The 25,948-nt window shown below is 38.4% G+C and overlaps 1 protein-coding gene across 2 annotated transcripts in view; it reads right to left on the reverse strand.

The window, feature by feature from the left end:
• Window positions 1-8,504, reverse strand: part of TUT7 (terminal uridylyl transferase 7) — a 36,529-nt gene extending 28,025 nt beyond the window's left edge. Inside the window, exons 1-4 of one of the 2 annotated variants that reach the window (XR_009153383.1) lie at window positions 8,328-8,504; window positions 3,736-4,242; window positions 2,411-2,589; window positions 1,298-1,414 (exon numbers count right to left, since the gene is read on the reverse strand). Coding sequence is in view for 1 of the 2 variants with exons in the window: in XM_058168560.1 (XP_058024543.1) it covers window positions 1,298-1,414; window positions 2,411-2,589; window positions 3,736-4,219 (780 nt within the window). In the remaining variant the exon portion in view is untranslated. The remainder of the gene's footprint in view (window positions 1-1,297; window positions 1,415-2,410; window positions 2,590-3,735; window positions 4,243-8,327) is intronic. The other variant, XM_058168560.1, reaches the window with a different exon arrangement.
• Between the last annotated feature and the right edge of the window lie 17,444 nt (window positions 8,505-25,948).

Genomic DNA, 25,948 nt, shown 5'->3' on the forward strand with positions numbered 1-25,948 from the left:
TAATCTTCATAAGATGGTGAGATACAACTTTGCGACCAGAATTTCCATTGCTAAGCTAGGAATTAAGTGAATTGCACCCTATTTTATGACCCTTTTTCTTATGGTTGATAAGCAAATCACTGCAGTTGAGTGAATCAGGTGGTTTTTAAGTGAATCCAGCTTCACCATAGAACTTGCTTGTCAGAAGCCAGCTGGGAAGGTCACAAATGGTGATCCCATGACCCACGATGTGCAACTGTCATAAATATGTGCAGGTTGCCAAATACCTGAATTCTGATTGACCTTGGGGATGCTACAATGGTCATTAATGTGAGGACCAGTTGTAAGTCATTATTTTTAGTGCTGTTGTAACTTTGAATGGTTGCTAAATCTGCGCAGGACTGGACTAGATTTTTAAATTTGAATTGGTTTTAATTGGGGATTTTATTATGTGTATTGTTATTTTAATTATTCGGCCATTTATAATAAGTTTTTTAATGTATGTTTTATCCTGTATTTATATGTATTTTATCTGGCTGTGAACCGCCCTGAGTCCCTAGGGAGATAGGGCGGTATAAAAATACGAAAAATAAATAAATAAATAAATAAATAAATAAATAAATAAATAAATAAATAAATAAATAAATAAATGGCTATAAGTCATTCATTTAGCAATAAGGCTATAAGGACTACATGTAGGCAAAAAATTTGAGAAACTGTTTCCCATCCAATGCAAATACATGTCCTAATTACAGATAGTCCTTGACTTACAACAGTTCATTTAGTGACCATTCAAAATTACAATGGCACTGAATAAAGTGACTTATGAATAAAGTAACAAATTCTCACTTAACAACATAAATTTGGGTTCAATTGTGGTTGTAAGTTGAGGACTACCTGTAATGTATTTCTGCTTGCCTGCTTCAGTCTGCAGTCTGAAAGTATCCTCCTCATTTAAACAACCAGCCTTTTTTTACATTGACTTTTCTAAGAGGCCTTATACGTGCTAAATGGATTACTGATTAGCTCTATGGTGAAAATGAGTTGCTGCTCTTAACTGCTGCTCTAATATTTTATTTGTTTAACATGGTACACTTTCTGTTGTTTTGATGGTTACATGGGGCTTTGTGTGCGATATCACATTCCACAATTACATGCTCACAGAACCCAAAGCAGAGTTGATTAGAAGAGCTAGGCAGAAATCAATATATTTTAGTACAGAAAGACACAAAACATAAATAGGACATTTGTATTCTTCTACCTTTTTATAACATCATGAAACTGAATATTGCTGTTGTTTTTACTGTCATTAACTCACCTTTATGTTTTTCTTGTGCCTTTTTTCCTTGATATGCTTATGAGCAAATGCCACTGACTCAATCAATACATCACATAACCTGCAAGTATATTTAGCTGTTGGGTAGCTTCGAGGTCGCTAGAGAAAAATAAATTATTTTTTAATTATATTTGTCAAGAAAAATTATACGGTCATAAAACATATTGGGAATTATCTCGCCCAATTAAAGCTGGGAGATTCCAGTTTCTAGTTGATTTAATGACTTCATCTTTCCCATGTGATCTGCACATAGTTCCTGTAATTCATCTTCACCCTCTGTTAGAGAATTTTAACTGCAAATACTGCCAAAGTCAAAGAATATAACCCAGTAACTTCAGAATGCTACCAGAGATTGACCAATGTTGTTATATATTGAAGCATACTATATTCAACTGCATTTACTTGTTTCCTGCAGTCTGGTTTGTCTGGTTTGCTCTACAATATTTTGTCAGAACTTACATTTTTGTACTCCTAAGAACTCAGAATCATTTAGGGTTTTTTTTTAAAGACTTGTCATTCTACCACTGTATATTGGGTACATCTGGAATTCTATGCTCTGTGAGTACTGTTTGTAATAGCCTTCTCCAGTCTGGAACCTCCCATTTGTGTTGGATAGCAACTCTCACTTCTCATAAGCTGGGAAATTTGGAGATCTTGAAGGAACCGAGCTGGGCTAAGGCTGATTTTGAGTGTGAATATTGGCATATAATATTTATATTTTATGTATTCAGAATAGTATTCATATGCTACAACTGCAAAATTATATTGAGGATGATTCCACTACAGTGGGTTGCTCATTAGTTTTTTTTTACTTTTTAGATACTTTGCTGCACATTTAAAAAACACATATTCAAATGTTACTCTAATATACCCTTGTATATTAGAGTAACAAAACTTGTAACAATTTGTAATAAAGTTATCTAAATCATTGCTACTTAGTATAAGAAAGCAAATCCCTATAATTCTCAAATAGACAATTCTTATGCTTTCCCAAACTTGTTTGTTAGTGTTTCTGCTTTTCTAATACATTCTAATGCATGTTACCCAACCCTGGTTCACATGTTTAAATAAGCATGTATGTGGCAGAAATATTACCTTCCTCAGTCTCTCAATGTAGTCTCTTTTAAGTCGTTCTTCAGCCTGCTGCAACCCCAGTAATTCTTTTGCTGTCAGTAAAGACTCATCTATTACGGGTCCATCTATTTCATCATCCTGATCATTGTCTTCTTTTTTTATTCTTCTTGATCTCCTGGGTTTCCTATGCTTTTTCATTTCTTTTTTTGTGGTTATCAGAAAAAGAATTATCTTAAGATATTGCATAAATTAACCGTTATTAGCACAGCATGTGTTGATAATATGGCAAAACTTTCCTGAGGAACATTGAGCAATAAAGTTTCAAAAGTAATATATGGTCATGGTTTAAAAACTCTGGAGGTAGACCCAACCAGAGAGAGTACAATACAGAAAAGATACTCAGAAAATAAATAAAAGTACAGCATAGTCCTGTATAGATTTATTTACATGTCTCTAGCATGTGTGCAACTCTAAATTTCTAGTACATCAGTTTGAAAATAACGTGTACTTTTAAACTCATGTCTTAACATCAGGTTAAGTTGAATAATACTGCATATAACATAAAAAGGGAAAAGCATGGTAATACTGAAATTTTTACTTAAAAACAAATGACAGTTCTTAAAAAGAACCACTGCAATATTTGAAAGAAGCCATGTCCTATAAAAACCTCTCATTTGTGTCTATTTACACAAGGCACACAAAGCAGAATTCAGCCAAACTTATGTCCTGAAGCCAAACTGAAAGGAATGGATCCTGCACAAAAGCAATATAATACTATGCAACTTTCACACATTTTCATTTTAGTAGGTCTGGTGTAGCTTATTCCCTATGGTGCTGCTACAATTTTTACACTGGCACTTAAACTTTTTGGCAGCAACCTGAACCTATGGAAATTATGTCATTCCTAAAATATTTAAAGTAATGTTTAAAATGGTCTTAACTGATACATTACGGGAGGTTAGTGTTATTCACCCACTTACCTTACAGAACACACTATTATACTCTCTGCAAAGAAACTTCTACATTTGCCAGAGGAAAAGATGAAGTTAAAATACAGGTATAACAGACCACCTAAAACTGCATTGACTTAAATATTACATATCCTTCAATCCTTTCATAACATTAACTGCTTGAATTGTTGTAACAAGTCTACTTTAATATTTTTGAGGATTAGAAGATACCTACCAATATTGGCCAAACTTGTAGCCAAGTTTATATCAAACTGTTCAATAGTTTAATAATTCAAACTATTCAATATTCAATAGTGTGAATAGTTTCAATAGTTAGTAATGACTGCAGAAAAATATGAGTGTTAATCTACAGAAGATCATCAAAATATGTATTACCAGCATTTCCTTTTCTATCAGATAAATCTTCACTTGTCAGGTCTCTAAAAAGCTGCCTTCTTCCACTTCTGCCTCCTAAACTCTCACATTCATGAGGAAACTCTTTCCGTGGTCTGATAATCACAGGTATCCAGGCTGTAGATTTGAATTCTCTCCAATTGCTGGAATTAGCTTGATGGTTGTCAGACACCCATTTCTTAATTTGGTCTTTTGAAGAATCGTTTATTCTTGCCCCTTGATTGTAAACAATGTTTTTTGAAGAATTTGGACTACTCAAAGCAGCATGCGCTCCCTTTCTAGGACTTGTTCCATAGTCACTTGATGTTCCCTTTCTTTTTTCAAATCTGGTGTCCACTTTGCTACTGTGTCCATTTCCACAATCATCCATCACTTGACGTGAAGCACATTTCTGGAAATCCTCCTCATTTGTAACTCCCCAGTCCTTATTACGCCTCGTATAGCAAGATTTTGCAGCATCGCCCATTGTAATCACTGTTTACTCTTTCCCTGTGGATGATGGAAAAACTAAAATAAAATTTCAAAATAAAATCACGCACTTGCAAGAGTATGGGATAGTTATGGGAATATGTGGGATAGTTCAAATTGTCGATCTCATATATCAAGACACAAGGCACCTGAAGCAAACTACAACCAAGCCACTTATGCAGGACATTTTCAACATGAGGTCTGTACTGTTTCTTTCAAGTTACACAACAGAATACATCATGTTATAAAACTGAGATAAAAAGTTATCATCCAAACACAATAAATGTATTACTAAATTGTGCATTTAACACAATACTTCCACATAGACTAGTATCTAAATTTATGGATCTTGGGCTTCCTTATTCAATCTGCCTTTGGATTATGGATTTCCTGTCTCACCGCTCTCAGAGGGTCAGATTAAGTAATCATATCTCTTCAGCCCTTATTCTTAACACTGGTACACCACAGGGTTGCATGTTGAGTCCCTTACTCTATACTCTTTATGTGCATGATTGCATTCCCACTCACGCTAGTAATACTATTACTAAATTTGCAGATTTAGTACAGATTTAGTACTGGTGGGACTCATCTCCAGGTGGGGTGGGGATGAGTCTGACTATTTAAATTTAGAAAATTTAGAACTCCGCCACCTTCGACATGACCTGAGTTTAACTCATAGAATCATCTGTTACAATGCCCTTCCTGTTGAAGACTACTTCAGCTTCAATCGCAACAATACACGAGCACACAATAGATTTAAGCTTAATGTGAATCGCTCCAATCTTGATTGCAGAAAATATGACTTCAGTAACAGAGTTGTTAATGCCTGGAATGCACTACCTGACTCTGTGGTCTCTTCCCAAAATCCCCAAAGCTTTAACCAAAGACTATCTACTATTGACCTCACCCCATTCCTAAGAGGTCTGTAAGGGGCTTGTATAAGAGTACCAACATGCCTACCATTCCTGTCCTAATGTTCCCTCTGATTGTATCCAATTCATATAGTTATTTCATGCTTATGCTTATATATATGCTTATATATCGTATAGTTATTTTATGCTTATGCTTTTATATACTGTTGTGACAAATAAATAAATAAATAAAAATGAGGTAGACTGGCTGCTTTCATGGTATGGAGACAGTAACTTGGAGACAGTAACTTGGTCCTTAACACCAATAAGACTAAGGAGGTTATAATGTACATTAGAAGGAATAGATCAGACATCAAGCCCTTGCTTATCAATGGAAACCGAGTGGAGCAAGTGGCCAGTTTTAAGTTTCTGGGTGTTATCATAAAAGAGGACCTGACCTGGGGCATTCACATTGCAGCATTGGTCAAAAGGACCCAGCAGAGATTATACTACCTGAGATTTCTCAGGAAACAACTGAATGAAAAACTGCTGATGATCTTCTACCGCTACACCATAGGGAGTTTTTTAACTTACTGTACTTGTGTATGGTTTGCTAATTGCACAGTGGCAGACAGGACAGCACTCCAGAAGGTTACGTCATTGCCCAGAGGGTAACTGGTTGTCCTCCCCCTTCCTTGGAAGAGCTTTATAGCTCCCACTGCCTTAAGAAAGTTCAAAACATTTTAAAAGATCCATCTCATCCTGGGCACCCTTTTTTTAAAATATTACCATCTGGCAGACAGTACAGGATAATAAAAACAAGGACAAATAAGCTGAAAAACAGCTTCTATCCCAGGGCAGTAACTATATTGAATTCTACTGTAGAGTGCAATATTAATGCAATATTGGGTTTTCAATTCAATTGTATAGAATGTGAAGGATGTGTGTTTGTGTTTTATTTTTATAGTTATAATGTACACGGAAGATGGCATTTAATTTTGTTGTACGAGGTGCAATGACAATAAACAAAACAAAACAAAACAAAACAAAAATTGAGACATGATTTCTTACTAATTTCAGGCAAAAATAATATAAATGCAACGTGTAGCTCAATTGCCCCCAAAAGAAACTATCCCAGCCCAATCACTTCAATGACATATATCATAAATCGTTAAATGACATCACTGTCTTCATGCAACTGTCAGTCAGCAATATGATTTAACAAGTGAGGCCTTCATCACCAGGAAGGGAATCACCCATTTTCCGACTTAAGTTAACTCATAGTCTCCCCATTTGACAACCTTACAGAAAGCAGCTCATACTGCAATACTCAGAGATTGTTCAAACGATGGCAATTAGAAATGCAAGTAGATGTGACCAGTTAAAAACACAAATCAACAATTGCAGGCAAATTGTAAGAGACATATTTCAACTTTACTCTGTTCATTAACTCTTGAGGAACCAAGGTAAGTTTTCTTGAAAAAAAGATAATCCATTAAATAATTTACTAGGCACGCCACATAAAACATGCTCACTGAATTTTGATCTGACAAACTAAAAACTGAAGGTATACTATAACTTTGATTTAACATGAAAATTTGATTTCTACACCACTTTATTTTAATAAATCAACTACTTTGAACACAATAATTCTTATAAAAATAGCTTGATTATAACGAAGATTTTTCCCAAGCGGTTATAGTACAGCTTTAACTATAAAGATGCATAGAAACCTAAACCTTACAAGAAAATAGAGCCCTATTGAGCATAGACATGCTTATTTACAGAATATATTACTAAGTACTTTATGTTTATGTAGTAAAAACATATTTGCCTATTAGAAACACCCAAAGCCTATGAGGAGGCCATGTGACTTACTAAAACATTTTTCAGAATAGTTATTTCCTAAATTTATACGGCTGCCCACCCACTCTCAGTGACTCTGGGTGGCTTTATTTATTTATTTATTTATTTATTTATTAATCAAACTTATATACTGCACCATCTCCCGTAGGACTCAGGGCGGTTCACAGGCATATTAAAACAATATAATAAATTGCTTAACAACAACCCTCCCAAAAAACCCCAATATAAAAGAATTAAAAAACAGTAACTTCCCTCCCCTCTGGTGGCAACAGATTATCAAACAAGCCACTTGATGGGCTCCATCCACTCTTTATATGGCAAAGCGACAGGGCAGAACAAATTCCACTTTTCAAGGCTGCATTCACCTGAACAAATCTAAACGGCATTACCAGAGTATGTAGAATGTCATTGTGTTCCCACATTTTTTTCCACAAAAGAAATCACATGAATGTCCCATGAAGGTAGCTATACAATATATTTCTAGAAAGAAGTAATCTGTCCATAGTCTTAACACTACAGTGTGAAAGAAAAAGCATTAGATTTCATTTTAGCATCGTGTGTTTATAGATTAGGAAGCATTCAGTAATAAATTTATTTCTGTAATTACTGCAATATTATTGTATCTGCAGTAATGCTTCTAAATCTACGAGCACACGATGCTAAAATGACATCTGGATTTTTTTTTTCATTTCACACTACAAGGTTAAGACAAGTAGACAATAAAGGCCATCGTTTAATAAAATGTATATATGCATTCAGTGCTGCTGAGAAAGCATACATTTTCTAAGCATTTTCTATATAAACCTTCTCAAGTGAATGGGGAAAAAAATCACTTCTCGCCACATCTGAACATTAATTCGGAGGCAAATGTGGATCAAATAATCGAATCCGGTCTTCCTCTCTATAATGCCCTCCAGCTATGCTTCAAAGCCCATCTAGTTAGGGAGAAAGGAGCTCGCCGTCCAAAACAGATAGCAGAAGGCTATATAGCGTTTGTAATAAGATAAACAGACGATAAAGGGAATACATAATAGATTCGACAAAACGTCTATGACAGCAGGGGCAAATTGGGAGTCCTCCTCCCTCAGGGGGGCAGTTACATCATCAGCCACAGCTGGAGGAGGAGGAGCTCCAGCCGAGGTAACGACTTAGGCCCGAGGAAGAGAGAGAGAGTTCCTAGCTCTTAACGTCCGCCTCCACCATCTACTACAGTGCTCTTAAGCTGGCGTCGGGGAAACCCCCCCTCCCCCAAAGGGGAATCCCACCGACCGGGGCGGGTGGTGGGTAACTAGGGAGGTGGGTGGGGCCGAGGGCGTCAGGCCGTGTCTCCCTATACCCCGCCCAACGGGGCGGGAGAGATGGGTCGACAGGGGACAAGGCTGAACTCACTTGGACGAGAATACAGCCGCTCTTCGGGCCGCAGGCTCTCGCCGGTCGTGCCTCCTCGCCCCTCGCCCCGCCGTCACGGCCGTTTGCCGGCTCCTGTCCCCGCTTCGGTTACTGCTCTCCGTCCATTGTGCCAAGGCGGAAGCCCGCAGCAACCCCCGTCGCACAACAAAACCGTCTCCGCTCCTTCCTCCGCCCACTCTCGGTCGCGCCGGCCTCCCTCCATCCGGCACATTCTGTTTACCTCACGGGGTGCCGGCGCCATGACACCGAGAGCCGTGCCTCTCTTTCTCTCTCCCTCTTTTTTTTTTCTTTTTTTCCCTAACGCGTCCTCGGCTCCTACATCGGCCGTGGCGCCAGCGGCGGAGTCCGTCTTCCTTTTGTAAAGGAGCGGATGTACCTTCTGGTGCGAAAACTTAGAAAAACGTTTTCGCTTTCGAGAGGAAAAAGAGCTCCCCGCCCCTCCCCTACAAAAAACTACGTTTGTTTTTTACGGGTAGTTTGCAAAGTCGTGTGGCGAAACAGATTCCGAACCTCAGAAAGTTTAGGATCTAAGGCAATTTTTCATGGTAAATTTATCTAGTATAAATTTACCATGAACTGCTGATCCAGTTCTACCGAAGAATCATTGAGTCTGTCATCTGAACCTCTATAACTGTCTGGTTTGGGTCTGCAACCCAACAATGATCCAACTTCAATGGATAATTAGGACTGCAGAAAAAACAATTGCTACCAACCTTTCTTCCATTGAGGACCTGTATACTGCAAAAGTTGGCTTGAAACTCAACATTAAGAAAACAAAAATCATGGCATCCGTCTCTTTCAATTCCTGGCAGATAGATTGTGAAGAAATGGAGGTAGTGACAGATTTTATTTTCCTGGGCTCCAAGATCACTGCAGATAGGGACTGCAGCCAAGAAATTAAAAGACGCTCCTGGGGAGGAAAGCTATGGCAAATCTAAACAGTGTACTAAAAAGCAGAGACATCACCCTGCCAACAAAAGTGGGTATAGTCAAAGCTATGGTTTTCCCAGTTGCAATGTATGGCTGTGAAGGTTGGACCATAAGAAAGGTTGAGCGCCAAAGAATTGAGGCCTTTGAACTCTGGTGCTGGAGAAGACTCCTGCGAGTCCCTTGGACTGCAAGACGAACAAACAAGAGGAGATAAACCCTGACTGCTCTTTAGAAGGCCAGGTCCTGAAGATGAAACTGAAATACTTTGGCCACCTAATGAGAAAGAAGGACTCACTGGAGAAGAGCCTAATGCTGGGAAAGATTGAGGGCAAAAGAAGAAGGGGACGACAGAGAACGAGGTGGCTGGATGGAGTCACTGAAGTAGTAGGCATGAGTTTAAATGGACTCCAGAGGATGGTAGAGAACAGGAAGGCCTGGAGGAATGTTGTCCATGAGGTCGCAATGGGTCGGATACGACTTCGCAACTAACAACAACAACAATACTGCACGAGTCAAAAAGAGGGCTGTGAAAATATTTACAGACCCCTCACATCTTGGACATAAACTGTTTTAACTCCTACCCTCAAAACAATGCTATAGAGCACTGCACATCAAGACAATTAGACAAGAACAGTTCCCCCTCCCAATGCTGTCACTCTGCTTAACAACTAATTCCCACAATGCTGTCAAATAATTTACTAAGACTGTATTACTACTCTTCCTTTCTAGTATCTATCTCTTCCCACTTATTACTATAACCATGTTGCTTGTATCTTTCAATTTATATTGTTTTTATTTGTTTCCTAGTATGATTTGATAGCTTATTAGTAGCCTTGACTATCACTAAGTGTTGTATCTTTTTATTCTTGATGAATGTATTTTATTCTTGTGTACACTGAGAGCATATACACCAAAGACAAATTTCTTGTGTGTCCAATCACACTTGGCCAATAAAGAATAAAGAATTCTATTCCTACAAAAAACAAACAAACAAACAAACACAGGAAGCCTGTATGCTTGTAGAGCCTACCTCTTTATTCTATATTTAATCTGTGAAGTAGAGGTAGATTAGGCAGAGGAAAAACCAGCGGCCCCACAGCAGAAGTGTTAGAGTGATTTGAAGGATTTAAGCGTTCCCTTTCCAATCCTATTTGCCATGCTGATTCTCCAGAATGCAGCTGAAGCGAAGATGCCTTTGAATATGTGGCTTTTTCTGACCGCAGGTTTCTAGTTAGAACAGAGTGAAATTTTTCCTTTAAATTTTATTTAAGAAGGCCTGATCTTCATTGAGTCTGAAGTTAGGAAATAGTTAATTCTAGTTATTTCTGTAGAAAATCATTTTTTTCCTTCAGTGTAGGCCAATTGGAAGCATGTTGCCAAAGTGGGTGGGATAGAATTTATACTGCTTTAAAAGCCTGCTCGTCAATGCTTAATATACCATTCTGTATTTGCAAGATGGCATAAATTTTATTAAATTAATAGGACGTTTGAACTTGTCTGTGAAGTTTTGCTCTATAAGGATAAAATTAAACATAGTTGCATGGCTATAAATCACATTGAACATTCAATGGAGTGCAGTACACATGGGAGGGGGCTTATTTTCAAAACATTTTGTGGTTACTGTGCTTTTAACTTCACAGTAATAAGATCTGATGAATATCTCCACATGTTCTAAAATATGTAGGTATAAAGGTAAAGGTTCCCTTCTCACATATGTGCTATCGTTCCTGACTAGGGGGTGGTACTCATCTCTGTTTCAAAGCCGACAAGCCAGTGCTGTCTGAGGACGTCTCTGTGGCCATGTGGCCGGCACGGAACGCTGTTACCTTCCCACCGAAGGTAGTCTCTATTTTTCTACTTGCATTTTTATGTGCTTTCGAATTGCTAGGTTGGCAGAAGCTGGAACAGGTAATGGGAGTTCACCCTGTTATGAGGCACTGGGAATTCGAACCACTGAACTGCCGAACTTTCAATCGACAAGTTCAGTGTCATAGCCACTGTGTCCCTATGTAGGTATACCTGTCCTATTAAGCTTAGTTTTGCCTCTGACAAGATCACAACATTGTCATCAGTGCAGTGTGTCTCAGTGCTAAGGTCTCTCACCATTCCTCTTTAACCTAAACAGATAGTCCTGTTCATTCTGAATAGTACATTCAGTGACTATTCAAAGTTATCACACTGCTGAATAAGGGGACTTACAATTAGTTCTTGTATTTGCAACCAAATACAATAGTGTCTGTAGTGAGGTGATTCCACTTTGGGCCTTGGCCACCAGTTTGCAAATATGGCAGCCAGAACATTCCACATTCATGTAATTATCATTTATGACTGTTAATTCCCACTTCTAACAAGCAAAGACAATGGGGAAGTTGGCACAAGGTTGCACTTAATGACCACATGGGATTTGCTTAATGACTGCAATCAAAACTGCTGCAACTGCCATTGTACATTGTACAACAGCAAACAATGTTAATTAGGACTGCTTAACAAAGGGGTTGTTTGTCCGAATTACCATAGTTAAGTGAGGACTACCTGTATATGAACTGCTGGAGGAAATCATTTGTCAGTACTGGATATGGTATCAGTACACTGATGATATAGTTGCACCTCTCCAACTCTAGCTGGTCAGGTGATCCTGTTGAGGTACTGATATAGTGCCTGGAGGCTGTGAAAGTTTGGGAAGAATTGAGTCAAATTCAACTCTAGTAAGATGGAATGGCTTTGGGTTTTCAGCCCTCCAGGGTTTTCTAAAATTTCACTTTTGATTCCTGATAGGATTGTACTTTCCCAGACAAGTGGTGTGCAATTTGGAGGTTCTCCTGGACTTGTGGCTCCTGCTTAAACAACAGGTGGTAACCGTGGCCAGAGGAGGCATTACACAGATTCATCCTGTGTGCCGACTGCATCCATCCTAAGATAGAGACTTTGCTGATAGTCATTCACAATCTGGTCACTTCTCAGTTGGACTATTGCAAAATGTTCTTTATGTGACTACTCACCAGTATTAAGTGGTCATGATCCAGCTTTCTTCCCTTAAAGAATGCTTTAAGGTGTGAGGGTAGAGCCTAGGGATGTTTGTTGATGGCATCTCAGGAGGTTGGCTGAAGCACCAGGTTTTGTCTTTGTTTTTATGTTTTTTTAATTGTTTTTTAATTTTGTTTTGTTTTGTTTTTGTGAACCACCCAGAGTTGCACTCCAAGATGAGTACCTAAATGCATGTTTTAAATAAATGTTGAAATAGAAGTGGTATAATAATCCTCCATAATATAGCTCTTTCTGACATACCAGCAGTGTAACATAAGCTAACAATAACAGGAATTATACTATAATACTATTTCTCATATTGCAGACAGATTAAATCAATGTGCAGAGTCTTTTATATAGCAATTGCTTCTTTGATATAAAATTGTTTCCAAAACATCACTGCTCAGATGCATCCATATATTATTTCTCTCTTTTCCTCTCTCTTTACTGTCATGGCATGGGTGATGAGATAGAAATGTTTTGACTAATATGATACAATGGTGCAAAATGGAACAAAGCAGAGAACATTATTCAAACAAGACTTCACAAGTGTTCTTGATTAATTCATGTAATTAATAATATGGCAATTTGCATGGCAAAAGCCTATTTACATTCTTTTCTGCAACAGTCAGCTATTTTCAATAAGAATTAGATAGAATGTTTAGAATACCTATAAACCCAATATGTGGGAGCAATAGAGATATTACAATCTGTGCTGCCTTTCAGGCAATTAAAAAATAAACATACAAAAAGTTAAATAATTTCAGTATTGCAGTCTCTTGACCATATAAGGTAAAGATGTACTGCTAAATGATTTAGCTGTTCCTTTCCTGCTGAAAACTAGACCAATCTCACCACAAATAAATGAATATTTATTTAAAAAGAAGATAATGAGGTATTTCAGATATAAGATAAAAAACCCTTATTAATCTGATACAAGGCAAATACTCAGAGATGAAGAGGATAAATTCCGGATCACAGTAAAACAGCTGTTTATAAGAAACACAAAAAAGAAAACGTAGTATTGTGTATATCTGGCAAGCAGGTACATTCATAACACATGCAATACCAGTCTAAATTTTACAAGATGATTAAACTGTTCAGTTAAGCTTATATTTGACTAAAGATTGGGATATCATTGTTTAAAAGTACTTCATGGTTTGAGGTCTGATTATTTGTGGGACTGCTCACTCCAAACAGAGTCCATCTATTCAAGGCATGTTTACATCAAATGTCTATTTAAAGAGTTCCCACTCCATATGAACTACAAGGGGAGGGTATTTGGAAGTGATCATTTTCTACAGGAGCTACTGGACCTGCAGAAACTGCAGTATGGTGGTGAAATCCAATTTTTTTTACTACCGGTTCTGCGGGTGTGGCTTGGCGGGCGTGGCAGGGGAAGGATACTGCAAAATCTCCATTCCTACCCCACTCCAGGAGAAGGATACTGCAAAATTCCCATTCCCACTTCACTCTGGGGCCAGCCAGAGGTGGTATTTGCCAATTCTCTGAACTATTCAAAATTTTCACTACTGGTTCTCCGAATTGCTCAAAATTTCTGCTACAAGTTCTCCAGAACCTGTCAGAACCTGCTGGATTTCACCCCTGCTGCAGGATATCCTATCATCAGATACCTAGCACATTTCTATACCACCCATCTCTTTTGCTCAGAAAGCTTTTGCTTTCTCAATAAGCACAGTGTTGACCTACAAGTGATGTTTTTGATAAATGTAATTGATTTAATATTGGAATAAATCTGCTTTTTTAAATTAACCAATCTTTCTCACTAGATGGCAGTTGATGCAAAATAATGCATCAGGCGAATTGGCTTTGCAACTCAAGCTTGTATTTCTGTTCTAAATATATTTCTATATTCAGACATCAAAACTAATACAAAATAAATTGACTATTTGATGATATAGCTGACTTACAATATTTTATTTAATTTTTATCCCAAGCAGTTGCATGGGTTCAACTTCAAGAGTGTTGCTTTTTCCGCTGCTCTGCTGTAGTTCCTCAAATCTTTTCATGGGTACCCAGAATTGATTAACCCAGCCAAATCTTGGGGTGCTGTACTGAATTAGTCTGCCACATTATTCATGCAACAGACTCTATTTTTGGTCAATTCAGCCTCTTTAAATTCAGCTCACATCCTGGATTAGCACCTCAAAATCAGTAAAACAAAATACAGCAATATTCACCATGTCATGGGTGATGGATTGATATGAGTTTATATTTTTTTTATTCAGGACAGGGGCACTTACTTAAAGGAGAGAATGACATTCTCAGGATGTTACTGATCAACCAATATTCATACAATTTATTGTGATGTAGTCAGTCTGGATTGTACTTTAAGAAATAGCACAGTAGTGTACAGGTAGTTCTTGACTTACTACCACAATTGCGGCCAAAATTTCCTTTTGCTAAGCAAGAAATTCGTTAGTGAGTTTTGCCCCATTTTACGACCTTTCTTGCCACAGTTGTTAAGTGAATAAGAACAGAATTTTCGATAGAATAGAATTTTTTATTGGCCAGGTGTGATTGGACACACAAGGAATTTGTCTTGGTGCATATGCTCTCAGTGTACATAAAAGAAAAGATACCTTCATCAAGGTACTTACTCACTTCATCAAGTGAATAACATAGTTGTAAAATGAATCTGGCTTCTCCATTGACTTTCCTTATCAGAATGTTGCAAAAGATGATCACATGGCTCCAGGACAAAGCAATCGTCATAAATATGAGTCAGTTGCCAAGCATCTGAGTTTTGGTCACATAACCATGGGGTTGCTGCAACGGTCATAAGTGTGAAAAACGGTTTTTTAAGTGCTGTTGTAACTTTGAATGGTCATTAAATGAACTATTGTAAGTTGAAGGCTACCTGCATATGTCAAAGTTTATATTATTCCAAATGCTGAACAAAATGGCATGATTTCTGACTAACACAGAGACTGCAGTTTTTTTAACCTTGCCAGTGATATCTAACATAAATTTCAAGATACATGTTCATTCTATTAAAAGCCAGCTTGTTTCTCTTGTAGCAGCCATCATATTTAAGAGACGTTGCATCTTTTATGGAAAAGTTAAAGTAATAACTCCATCTACCCATCTGATTTTAGCCTACATGTGTAAGTTAGATGTCACAATTTATTACTGTTTTATTTTCTTAGAATTATTCACAGGCCTTGAGTTTTCTGCTAGTCACTAGGCTATCTAGTTTTCCCCAAACTATAGCAGTTAAACATAAGACTTTTGAAAAACATAGTGGAAGATTTCTAATATGTTGGAACTATAATTCCCAGAACTTGCAATCAGCATGGTTTGGGTAGGGTAGGGAAAGATAGTTATAGATATTACTTTGACATATGTGTCAAAGTAATATCTATAACTAATCAAAGTTAGTTTATTGATATGAGCTTCTGTTTCACATAAATAAAATAATATTTCAGAAACAAGAACATCAAGTCTTTAATTTTTGAAGAAGTCCATGAATTATTATTTTTTTGTAATGATGCTTGCCATCTTTAATATTTAGGTGGGTGTACATCTGTTTTGGAAATTTTGGACAATTCATATAATTTGTTTTTTTATAATTTTTATAATTCCTATGAATAAGTTTCAATAAATTGAGCTGGACTTATTTCTTCAAAAACACTATAAAGTTGCCTATAAAAACTTCAAAATAAATTAACTACTACAAACCTACTAAAATCACTAAGTTGTATCTTGTGTTGCTATAGATAACAGAAGGCATTTCCATTAATTTAAGATGAGGTGTTCAATTTCTATTATACCTTTACAACCTTCTGGAATATTCTGTTATGATTGTCAATCTTCAGGTTCAGTAAGTAGAATTAGTAAAAGTCAGGTGGTTTAATCTGCAGACTTTCAGCATTTAGGGTGCCTTGATACAAATAGATATTTATACTTAAATCTAAAATATGCTTATTTGGAGTAATGTGTATTGAACTTGGTGAGATTTACTTAGTGGACATGCATAACATTAGTTTTGCAAGTTTTGTAGGAGAATGGGGTGGAGGTAGAAGCCTGAAAAAGTTTAAAAACCCTGATCTAAAGTACAAATATTAATAAATAATACTAGCACTAATATTATTTCTTGTTCACTACAATCTGTTTTTGTTAATATAAGAAACAGTATAACATTGAATAATACTATATATTAAAGTAATTGATATATTCATTACAGGCTTTTTTTGGTTGTAAGCTGTAATTATGATTGTAATGTATATTGTTTTTGCTTAACAAATTGTAAGAATCCAACCACTGTCATGTATAAACTCTTAGTGTGATGTATGTAATCAGATGTTATATAACAAATTCTGATTAAACAGACAATGTTGATTGCAGTGTATCAGTCCAATTACTGAAAGGTGCTTTAAAAAGGAAAAAAACAGAAGATTTTTCTTGCTGCTATTGCTAAATTGCTATTCTGGATAGAATTAGCACCCCTGCTTCATGGATTCCATGTTCTATTACTTTGGTGTTTCAGGGATCTTTGGTGGCCTATAGAGATTGTAAACATTGATGCTATTTGTACTATTATGCAGATTGAGATTCAGCTGGACTATATTTCTGCCATACAGACTAGCCTATACTTTCTTGTTAGCTGCTAAATTGATATTAGAGCATTAGAGCATGCATTACCAGATAGGAAGCTCTGTTTAGGACAGGCATCTCCAACCTTGGCAACTTTAAGATTTGTGGACTTCAACTCCCAGAATTCCTCTGCCAGCAAAACAAAGCTGGCGGAGGAATTGTGGGAGTTGAAGTTCACAAGTCTTAAAGTTGCCAAAATTGGAAACCCCTGGTCTAGAACATCTTCTTAAATGTTTTCTCCCCGAAAGGCTGTGTAAATGACAAATCATTGCATAGTGTTTTCTACAAGAATTTTACCTGAAGCAGTCGTATGGAAGAATAGGTTTCCATGAAAGAATCCATAATGTTCCATTGTTCTTCAAAATAAGGAGCAGGTGGGTAGCTCTTTCACATTAAGGTTTGTTTCAGTGTTTCTTCCATAACTGGGATCCTTAACCTTTTGCAATGGTGGGAATCTCTGAAACCATCTTGTGGGCCCTTTCCAAGAAATGGCTATGGTGGAAAAATCACAAAATATTTATTAGAAGGCAAGTGCCTGAGATTATTCCTTAGACTTCCTCTAGAATGTCCTCTATCATTTTGACTTATTTATATATATATATATATTTCTGTATATGAAAGTGGCATGTAGTTATTCCTGTTTCATGCTTCCTATAATCTTTATATTTGACGGATATGAATAAAACTATTAATTTGTCATTAAAAATATTACAATGGAGTTCATCTATTTAAATTATAAAAATTATATTTAATTAAATGTTTGTGTACAACTTAATAGATGTGTATTTTATGCAAATCTTTATTCTCCTTTTTGGTAATAGATAAGCAAGTAGCTTAGAAATTGTTTATCGTGTGTGTTATGTTTATTACCCTTCTATTTTCCACTGGCCATCATAAATATTAAACTTCCATTTGAAATTTTTTCTTTACATTCCAGTCCCATACTCTGACAAGTAAATGAAGAAATGGGCTGAATGGATTTATGTAAGTGGAAAAAGGGAAAAAAATGCAAAAACAGCTGGGGGAAAAGTGAGTGTACAATGGACGAAAAAACTGAGTAAATTTAGGGCTCTTTGTGGATTGTGTACTGCAGATCCATTTTAGCCCTTATGCTTTCTGGTGTGGTGTATAACATGAGGAAATCTGGGTTTGGTTCTATAAACTAAGTATATGAAACTGGAACCCAATAAATTTTTAATGCTTATGCTTTAGAGAGCTCAGAAAATGAAACTGAAGATAAAGAGCAAAGCATTTTATGCCACATGCTAATGTAATTAATTTCCATGGTAGCAATGGGAATTCTGGTAAATTAAACCTAAGGAGAGTTTAAGACATAATGAAATAGCAGCTTGTTTAACTAGTGTTTTCCTAGGGCACTGACTTAAGCACTTCCATAATTGATCTGGAATAATTACTATTGCTATTTGTTATTTGTGATACTAAATGTAAATATAATATTACATACTACTAATAGCAGCAATACCAGAATTGCACATTTTTATAAAGTTTGCAAATTATATCTTCTCAGATCATTAGAGGCAGTTTGGGGATGTAATTGCATACCTGATATCTGCAGAGAGACTCTTATCCAATTGCGGTCAAAGTGGTTTTATAGGTTTGTGCTGACTTTAGTAAGTATATGAAAAAGTGGCATTGACATTCAGTAAATACTTTTGGGAATTGGAGCCTGCTCAAAATTGTTCTCCCTTCAGTATTCTGGACATAAGTCCTGAATTTTAGAAGTGCAGTTTAGAAATACTAGTTTCACCTCTACTTTTTTCCATGGCTTTTCAATTGTGTGTGTGTGTGTGTGTGTGTGTGTGTGTTTGTATCTCACAAAGATAAGTATTCCTTTTTGACTACTTCAAATTGTATATGCAATAGAATAGCTGATTCTCACTCGGAAAGCCGACCATAAAACTTTTTCTTCCATATATCACTTCCATGTTTAGCTTATTGTCACTCACTCTTGTACAGGCAATCTGTTAAAGCATTTGGAGAAGACCACAAAAGATGATTGGATACTGCAACTGCCATAAATACATGCCCGTTGCCAAGCGTCCAAATTTTGATCACCTGGTCATAAGTCAATTCTTTTAGTGCCATTGTAACTTCAAATGGTCACTAAATGAATGTCTCTAAGACAAGGACTACCTATACTCCTCACCTATTAGGAAATACTGCAAGCAAAAAGCTTAATCCATCTGTAACGTATATGTCTTTATATTTTGTAAGACATGCAAGATTTATAAAAGGTTTGTTGAAAAGTTAAATAAATCTTGAAAAATGTTGTAAGTGATATTAGGAGAAATTTTGAGCAAACCAGGACTGGTTCATGATTTCAGATGAAACCCTCACATAATTTGTGGTTTGGCAGAGTTTAAAATGAAGTCAAACAATTCCCTATGAGCTTCATATTTTGGGTATATTGGAAAGAACACTTTTCAGCAAGTTTTTCTAATTTAATTCAATGATTGTAAAGAAAAGAATATTTAAAAAAGCATTCTCATTATTTCACACAAACACTATTATGCTGTCATTTTAGACATCATAGAAACTGAAGGAATACTCTTCACTTGCTATTATTTTCAAGGTTTGTAACAGTAATAACTAAGTAGTTTAGGCAGCCCATAGCTAATTTTGTTCCTCATCCCACTTTGCATTCCATTTCTGCATTTATTAATGGTATCATTAATAGTTAATTAACAATTAATGACTCAGTACTATCTAAAAGGTAGAAATGGTTGGTAAATAATCCATCACTATTAATCAATCAATAATTGAGAGTCAGTGTATTGTAGCTGTCAGATTGTTGGTCTTTAGCCCAGAAAAAAATTGGTTGATATCCTTGCTGAGCCATGAAGTTAACTGACTAGGGCAAGTCACCACTTTTTTTTAAATTGGCTGTAGTGAAGTTTACACAATCAGTTCTTGTAAACATTACCAGGGCTATACTAAAGAGACCTGACACAATTGTTTTTGTTTGCAAACCACTCTTTTGGAAGCAAGCTCTCATCTTCTCTCATCTTCTTCAAGGCCTCCTACTATAAAACCAAATTAAACGATGGCTATTTCAATTTAATTTAATTTATCTTGAAGGGATCTGTACATTTCTCCACAATTTGTAATTAATTCTCAGCTCTCTGCTATACAATTATTAGCACTGAAAAAACAGCCAGTTACAAGTTCAAACTTTTAAGAAACTTGCTGATTTCAACCAAATCAAAAACAAAAACAAAGATAAACTCTCCAATTTTATTTGCAGCACCTCAGTTTTCTCTTTACTTAATGACTGTTTCTAATTTCGCTGCTAACAATCTTATTGTTGATAGTGTTTTGAGTTGACACACTCAGTCTCCTAGTGGCTCTTCGTCAGGCATAGGAATTGAGAATTTTGGGAAAGATCTCCTGTGAGATCCATTCCCCTAGTCTTCTCTCTTATCCATAAATATGAAAAAAATCAAATCTTTTCCTTTGGTGATTTCAAACTTATGAAATTGTATTTGCTCACTTCATCACTCCGCCATTAAAGGTAGTATTTCTTCAATAGACATTTTTTTGCTGTCCTGCTTTTTAAGTGTAAGTCAATAGTGTGTTGGGCACCAAAACTTTCATTAATCTGCTAGGGGAATTGATCACTGTTTAGGATAGTCCAATATTTAATGAGGGAAATCATTATGCATTCTGCCCTAACACACATTCCTCTTGAATTCTGCCACTTAACTGGGTCTTGAATTATGCATATGCTTTTTCAAGCATCATTCTCATGTCCTGAGGAACTTTCTTAAAGACATTGTTTTGAGGCAGACTCATACATGAGTTCTAGCCTAACACGACCACCTTCCCAAAGTATCATATTCACCCATGTCAATTAAACCACATCTGCAAAAGCCACTCAGCTTCAGGTGCCTCAGGGGTCGATTCTCTCGCCTCTCCTGTTCAACATCTATATGAAGCCGTTGTGCGAGGTCATCAGTGGCTTCGGGGTGAGTTACCAGCTGTACGCTGATGACACTCAGCTGTACTTTTCCACCCCGGGCCACCCCAACGAAGCTGTCGAAGTGCTGTCCCGTTGCCTGGAAGCCATACGGGTCTGGATGGGGAGAATCAGACTCAGACTGATTCTCCATGGCATAGGGCCGGGTTATCTACGGGACCGCCTACTGCGACCAGATACCTCTCACCGACCCGTGCGCTCTCACAGAGAGGGACTCCTCAGGGGGCCGTCAGCTAGGCAGTGTCGTCTGGCGACGCCCAGGGGAAGGGCCTTCTCTGTGGGGGCTCCCGCCCTCTGGAACGAACTCCCCCCAGGACTCCGTCAACTTCTGGACCTCCGAACCTTCCGTCGCGAGCTCAAGACACATTTATTCATCTGTGCAGGACTGGCTTAGATTTTAAATTTATAGGGGTTTTAAATTGGTTTTAATATTTATATTTCCATTTTAATAATTGGGCATTAGAATAAGTTTTTTAATGATTATTTTAATCTGTATATTGATGTTTTATATGCCTGTGAACCGCCCTGAGTCCTTTGGGAGATAGGGCGGTATATAAATTCGAATAATAAATAAATAAATAAATAAGACTCAATCCATCCAAGACGGAGTGGCTGTGGATGCCGGCACCCCGGTACAGTCAGCTGCAACCGCGGCTGACTGTTGGGGGCGAGTCACTGGCCCCAACAGAAAGGGTACGCAACTTGGGCGTTCTCCTGGATGGACGGCTGTCGTTTGAAGACCAGCTGGCGGCCGTCTCCAGGAGAGCCTTCTACCAGGTTCGCCTGGTTCGCCAGTTGCGCCCCTTTCTTGACCGGGATGCCTTATGCACGGTCACTCATGCTCTCGTCACTTCTCGTCTGGATTATTGCAATGCTCTCTACATGGGGCTACCCCTGAAGTGCACTCGGAGACTCCAGTTAGTCCAGAATGCAGCTGCGCGGGTGATTGAGGGAGCTTCACGTTGCTCCCGGGTAACACCACTCCTGTGCAGTTTGCACTGGCTACCTGTGGTCTTTCGGGTGCGCTTCAAGGTGCTGGTTACCACCTTTAAAGCGCTCCATGGCTCAGGGCCCGGGTACTTACGGGACCGCCTACTGTTACCTTATGCCTCCCACCGACCCGTATGCTCTCACAGAGAGGGTCTTCTCAGGGTGCCATCCGCCAAGCAATGTCGGCTGGCGGCCCCCAGGGGAAGGGCCTTCTCTGTTGGAGCACCTAGCCTCTGGAACGAACTTCCCCCCGGTTTGCGCCAACTACCTGACCTTCAGACCTTTCGCCGTGAATTGAAAACTTATTTGTTTACCCAAGCGGGACTGGCTTGATTTTTAAATTTTTAAATTTTTGATTTTTAATAATTTTATTGGGGTATTTTAGTATCGGTCAATTTGACGGTTTTAATTCGGCCATTTATTGAATATGTATTTTAATTGCTATTTTAATTTTGTATATTTAATTGTTTTAATCTTGGCTGTACACCGCCCTGAGTCCTTCGGGAGAAGGGCGGTATAAAAATTTAAATAAACAAACATAAACAAACAAATAAACAAGGTTTAGCCCACCGACATTAAGTCATAGGATCTATTCCCTTCAGACTCTAACAGAATTTATGCTTTCCCACCCCCCCACCCCCACTTCAAACCGGATAGTTAACGCCTTTCATGACTCATTGGTCTATTTGATTTATCTATACCTAGTGCTCAGGTTGGAGATCAAGCGTCCAATCCTCTTTTAGAAGCTTTTATTCATCTAGCAAATGCATTGTGTCATTGCAGTCTCTTGAATTTTAGGTTCATTTCTCAAAAAAGAAGATGACTGGGATACCAGTTAGTCCAAGATTCATTTATATATTTATATCCCACTTTTATTATTTTTACAAATAACTCCGGTTGAAAACCATATTCAATACTCCTTCCTCCTATTTTTCCCACAACAACCACCCTACAAGGTGGGTTGGCCTGAGAGAGAGTGACTGGTCCAATGTCAGCCAGCTGTTCTTTATTACTAAGGCAGAACTTGAACTCAGTACAAGATGTTGTCACTTCATTTCAGTGATTTCAGTCTTGCTGAAGAAAGTAAGAGCTCCTGAGCCAAACCAACTTCTATGCCAGGGGTCAGCAACCCTGGAGCCACATGTGGCTCTTTCATCCCTCTGCTGTGGCTCCCTGTTACTGGTCGGCTCCACAATTGATAGGGCTTTTGGTTAGGATAGGTAGAGGAAAAAGGACGCCGCTCTAGGAGACTATGATGGGGGAACTGAACTTCCAGTCGGCTCCAGAATTGAACAGTTAGGACCTTTGTGGCTCTTTGAGTGTTTAAGGTTGCCGACCCCTGTTCTATGCTATCAACTTTTCAATGGACTAAACATCTTTATAGAGTAGAGGAAGAGGTATGATGTTTCATGTTCCAACATCTACTACAGCACCTAATTCTGTAACAATGAAAGTTCAACATGCTGCACCCATGAATATGGAAGGCAAGGAAATTGGGGAGCTATAAGCTAAGCATGCGTGGCAAAGTGCCATGAGAAGTATTCCAATTTTTTGTCTCATTTCTTAGAGGAGAATAAGAAAATTGTCAAGGTTTTTCAGCCAAGCAGATTATTTGCTAAACAAGAATTAAATCTATTTCACTGTGCAGCTGATTCAATAGCATGATCAGTTAAAACTGGTCTGAATTTGTGCCTTTTAAAAGTAGCCTGTGTTTAACTATGTCATGGCGTATGCATGGGAGCTTTTAACCTTGGATAGCTTAAGGAAAAAGTACTGCGTTGACTTTGGCAGCCACTCTACATTTTTCTGGCACCCAATTCTAATGCCCAGGCCAATAACTTATGTTTGTGTATGTAGCCACAAGCAAATACATTTTCACAACACTCTTAAATATAATCTGCAATTAGACTAAGGATTTTTGTGGGTCCCCCCCCCCCCGTTTATGGTATTCACGTGCTTGGAATATGGGCTGAATTCCTGGTCAAAGTAAATAGCCATTTCCCCTCCATTCTTGTGTTTTGATTAAAAGCTTATTTCTGAAAGATCTAGTTTTCACTTGTTGATTGTCAAGAGAATTCCAAGTCAGATGACATGTGGCAGATAGTAGTATTTTCTAAGTTCACAAGAAATCTAACAAGCAATTAACTAGGCAGAAATGACTGAAAGTGGGAGAAATTATTGTCCTGGGTAAACAGCAGGAAAGCAAACTTAAATGTCTATAAGTGTACCAGAGCTGATTTTATTAGTAATGGTTTCCAGTCTGTGGTGTACTCTCCTCTGGCTTTCCTGGGGCAGCTCACCTCCCCGACGGTGGCTCCTCCTCCTTTTCCTCCTGGCTGCTGCAGCATTCCGGTTGGAAGCAGCAGTGCGAGAACCGCCGCCCTCTCCTCCCTTGTTGGCCAGGGTGCCCAGCCAGTTAGCACTGCCCTACTTCCTCATGCACTCGAGCCGGCCAGGCGCTCCAGACCATGAATGTGCATCAGTGCCACAGGCTGGAGGGCTGGGGCCACGGAAGAAGACTTCTCAGGCGGGGAGGAGGGAAGCCCTGACACGCCTGTCCTGGCTGGCAGCTCTGCTCCCCTTGCTCCTCCGGGTTTTAGCGGGCTGGCGACCTGGTCTTTACATGCACGGGACCACCAGAAACCGAAAGAACAGCACTCCTGGTGCACATGCGCATTCTGGTTTCTGGCACACGCATGCACTGGCCACCTAGTCATTGTGTGCGCAAGCGTGCCAGAAACCAGAAGACCAGGTGGCTGGCGCACATGTATGTGCTGGAAGATCATCTTCCCGGTGGGTGCATGCGCACCGGGAGGCTGCTGTTTCAGTTTCTGGCACTCCCACGCACTTGAAGACCAGCTGGCCGCTGCACTGGAACTGGGATGAGCAGCGGGCAATGGCTCATGTGCCCAGAGAGATGGCTCTGCGTGCAACTTCTGGCATGCATGCCATAGGTTCGCCATCGTGGGCCTATCCCATCTTGATACCTTCCAGATCTATGAGACTACAGCTTCCTGAATAATCAGTGATTTCAAATGTCTCAGAAAGGACAAATCCCTCAGATTGGTTATTTATACTATAGAGGAAAGATCCCAAAGATGGTTTTTGAAAAGGCAACTGGACTTGGTTTTTCCTTGAAGTCGTTTCACTTCTAATCCAAGAAGCTTCTTCAATTCTGTCTGAATGATGGAGGATGAAAGGATTTCTATTCCTTGCAGTCATCTGGTTGTTAGCACTCTTTGTGTTAATTAGTGTTAGTTAGTTAGTTTTAGTTAGTTACTTAGTTAATTAGTTAGTTCAGAAGAAAAGCTTCCAAGAAGCTTCTTCAGTTCTAACTGAATGGTGGAGGATGGAAGGATTTATATTCTTTGCAGTCATCTGGTTGTTACGACTCCTACTCCTAGGAATATAAATCCTTCCATCCTCCACTATTCCATCAGAACCAAAGAAGCTTTTTGGAAGCTTTTTTTTTGAAAAAATACCTTTGGGACAACCATGACCTGGATGATCGAGAATCTCCATAGACATGGAGAATCTCCATAGACATGGAGAAATCTGACACTTTTAAGAGTATGTATTAGTTTTAAGAGTATGTATTAGTTTTAAGAGTATGTATTACAATGAAATGTCCCATCCTGATGGTTCATCCCTGCCTTGATTTTATTCTAGGCCACTGCCAAACAATGCCATCCTGCTTATACTGCACGGGTGCAGCTTTTTAAGCAAAGTAGCTGGTTTTATTCTTCTTCCTCTTCTGCCCATCACCAGCTGGTAGAAAATAGTTCACGGATCACAGAACTGCAGCAGGAATGGATTGAGTGTAACTACAGGATAATGTCAGTCACCTCTAGGCCAGTGGTGAAATCCATTTTTTTTACTACCGATTCTGTGGGTGTGGCTTGGTGGGCGTGGTGTGGTTTGGTGGGCGTGGCTTGGTGGGTGTGGCAGGGGAAGGATACTGCAAAATCCCCATTCCCTTCCCACTCCTGGGGGAAGGATATTGCAGAATCTCCATTCCATCCCACTCGGGCCAGCCAGAGGT

The sequence above is a fragment of the Ahaetulla prasina genome, chromosome 2 (assembly GCF_028640845.1).
Source record: "Ahaetulla prasina isolate Xishuangbanna chromosome 2, ASM2864084v1, whole genome shotgun sequence".
Lineage (NCBI taxonomy): Eukaryota > Metazoa > Chordata > Lepidosauria > Squamata > Colubridae > Ahaetulla > Ahaetulla prasina.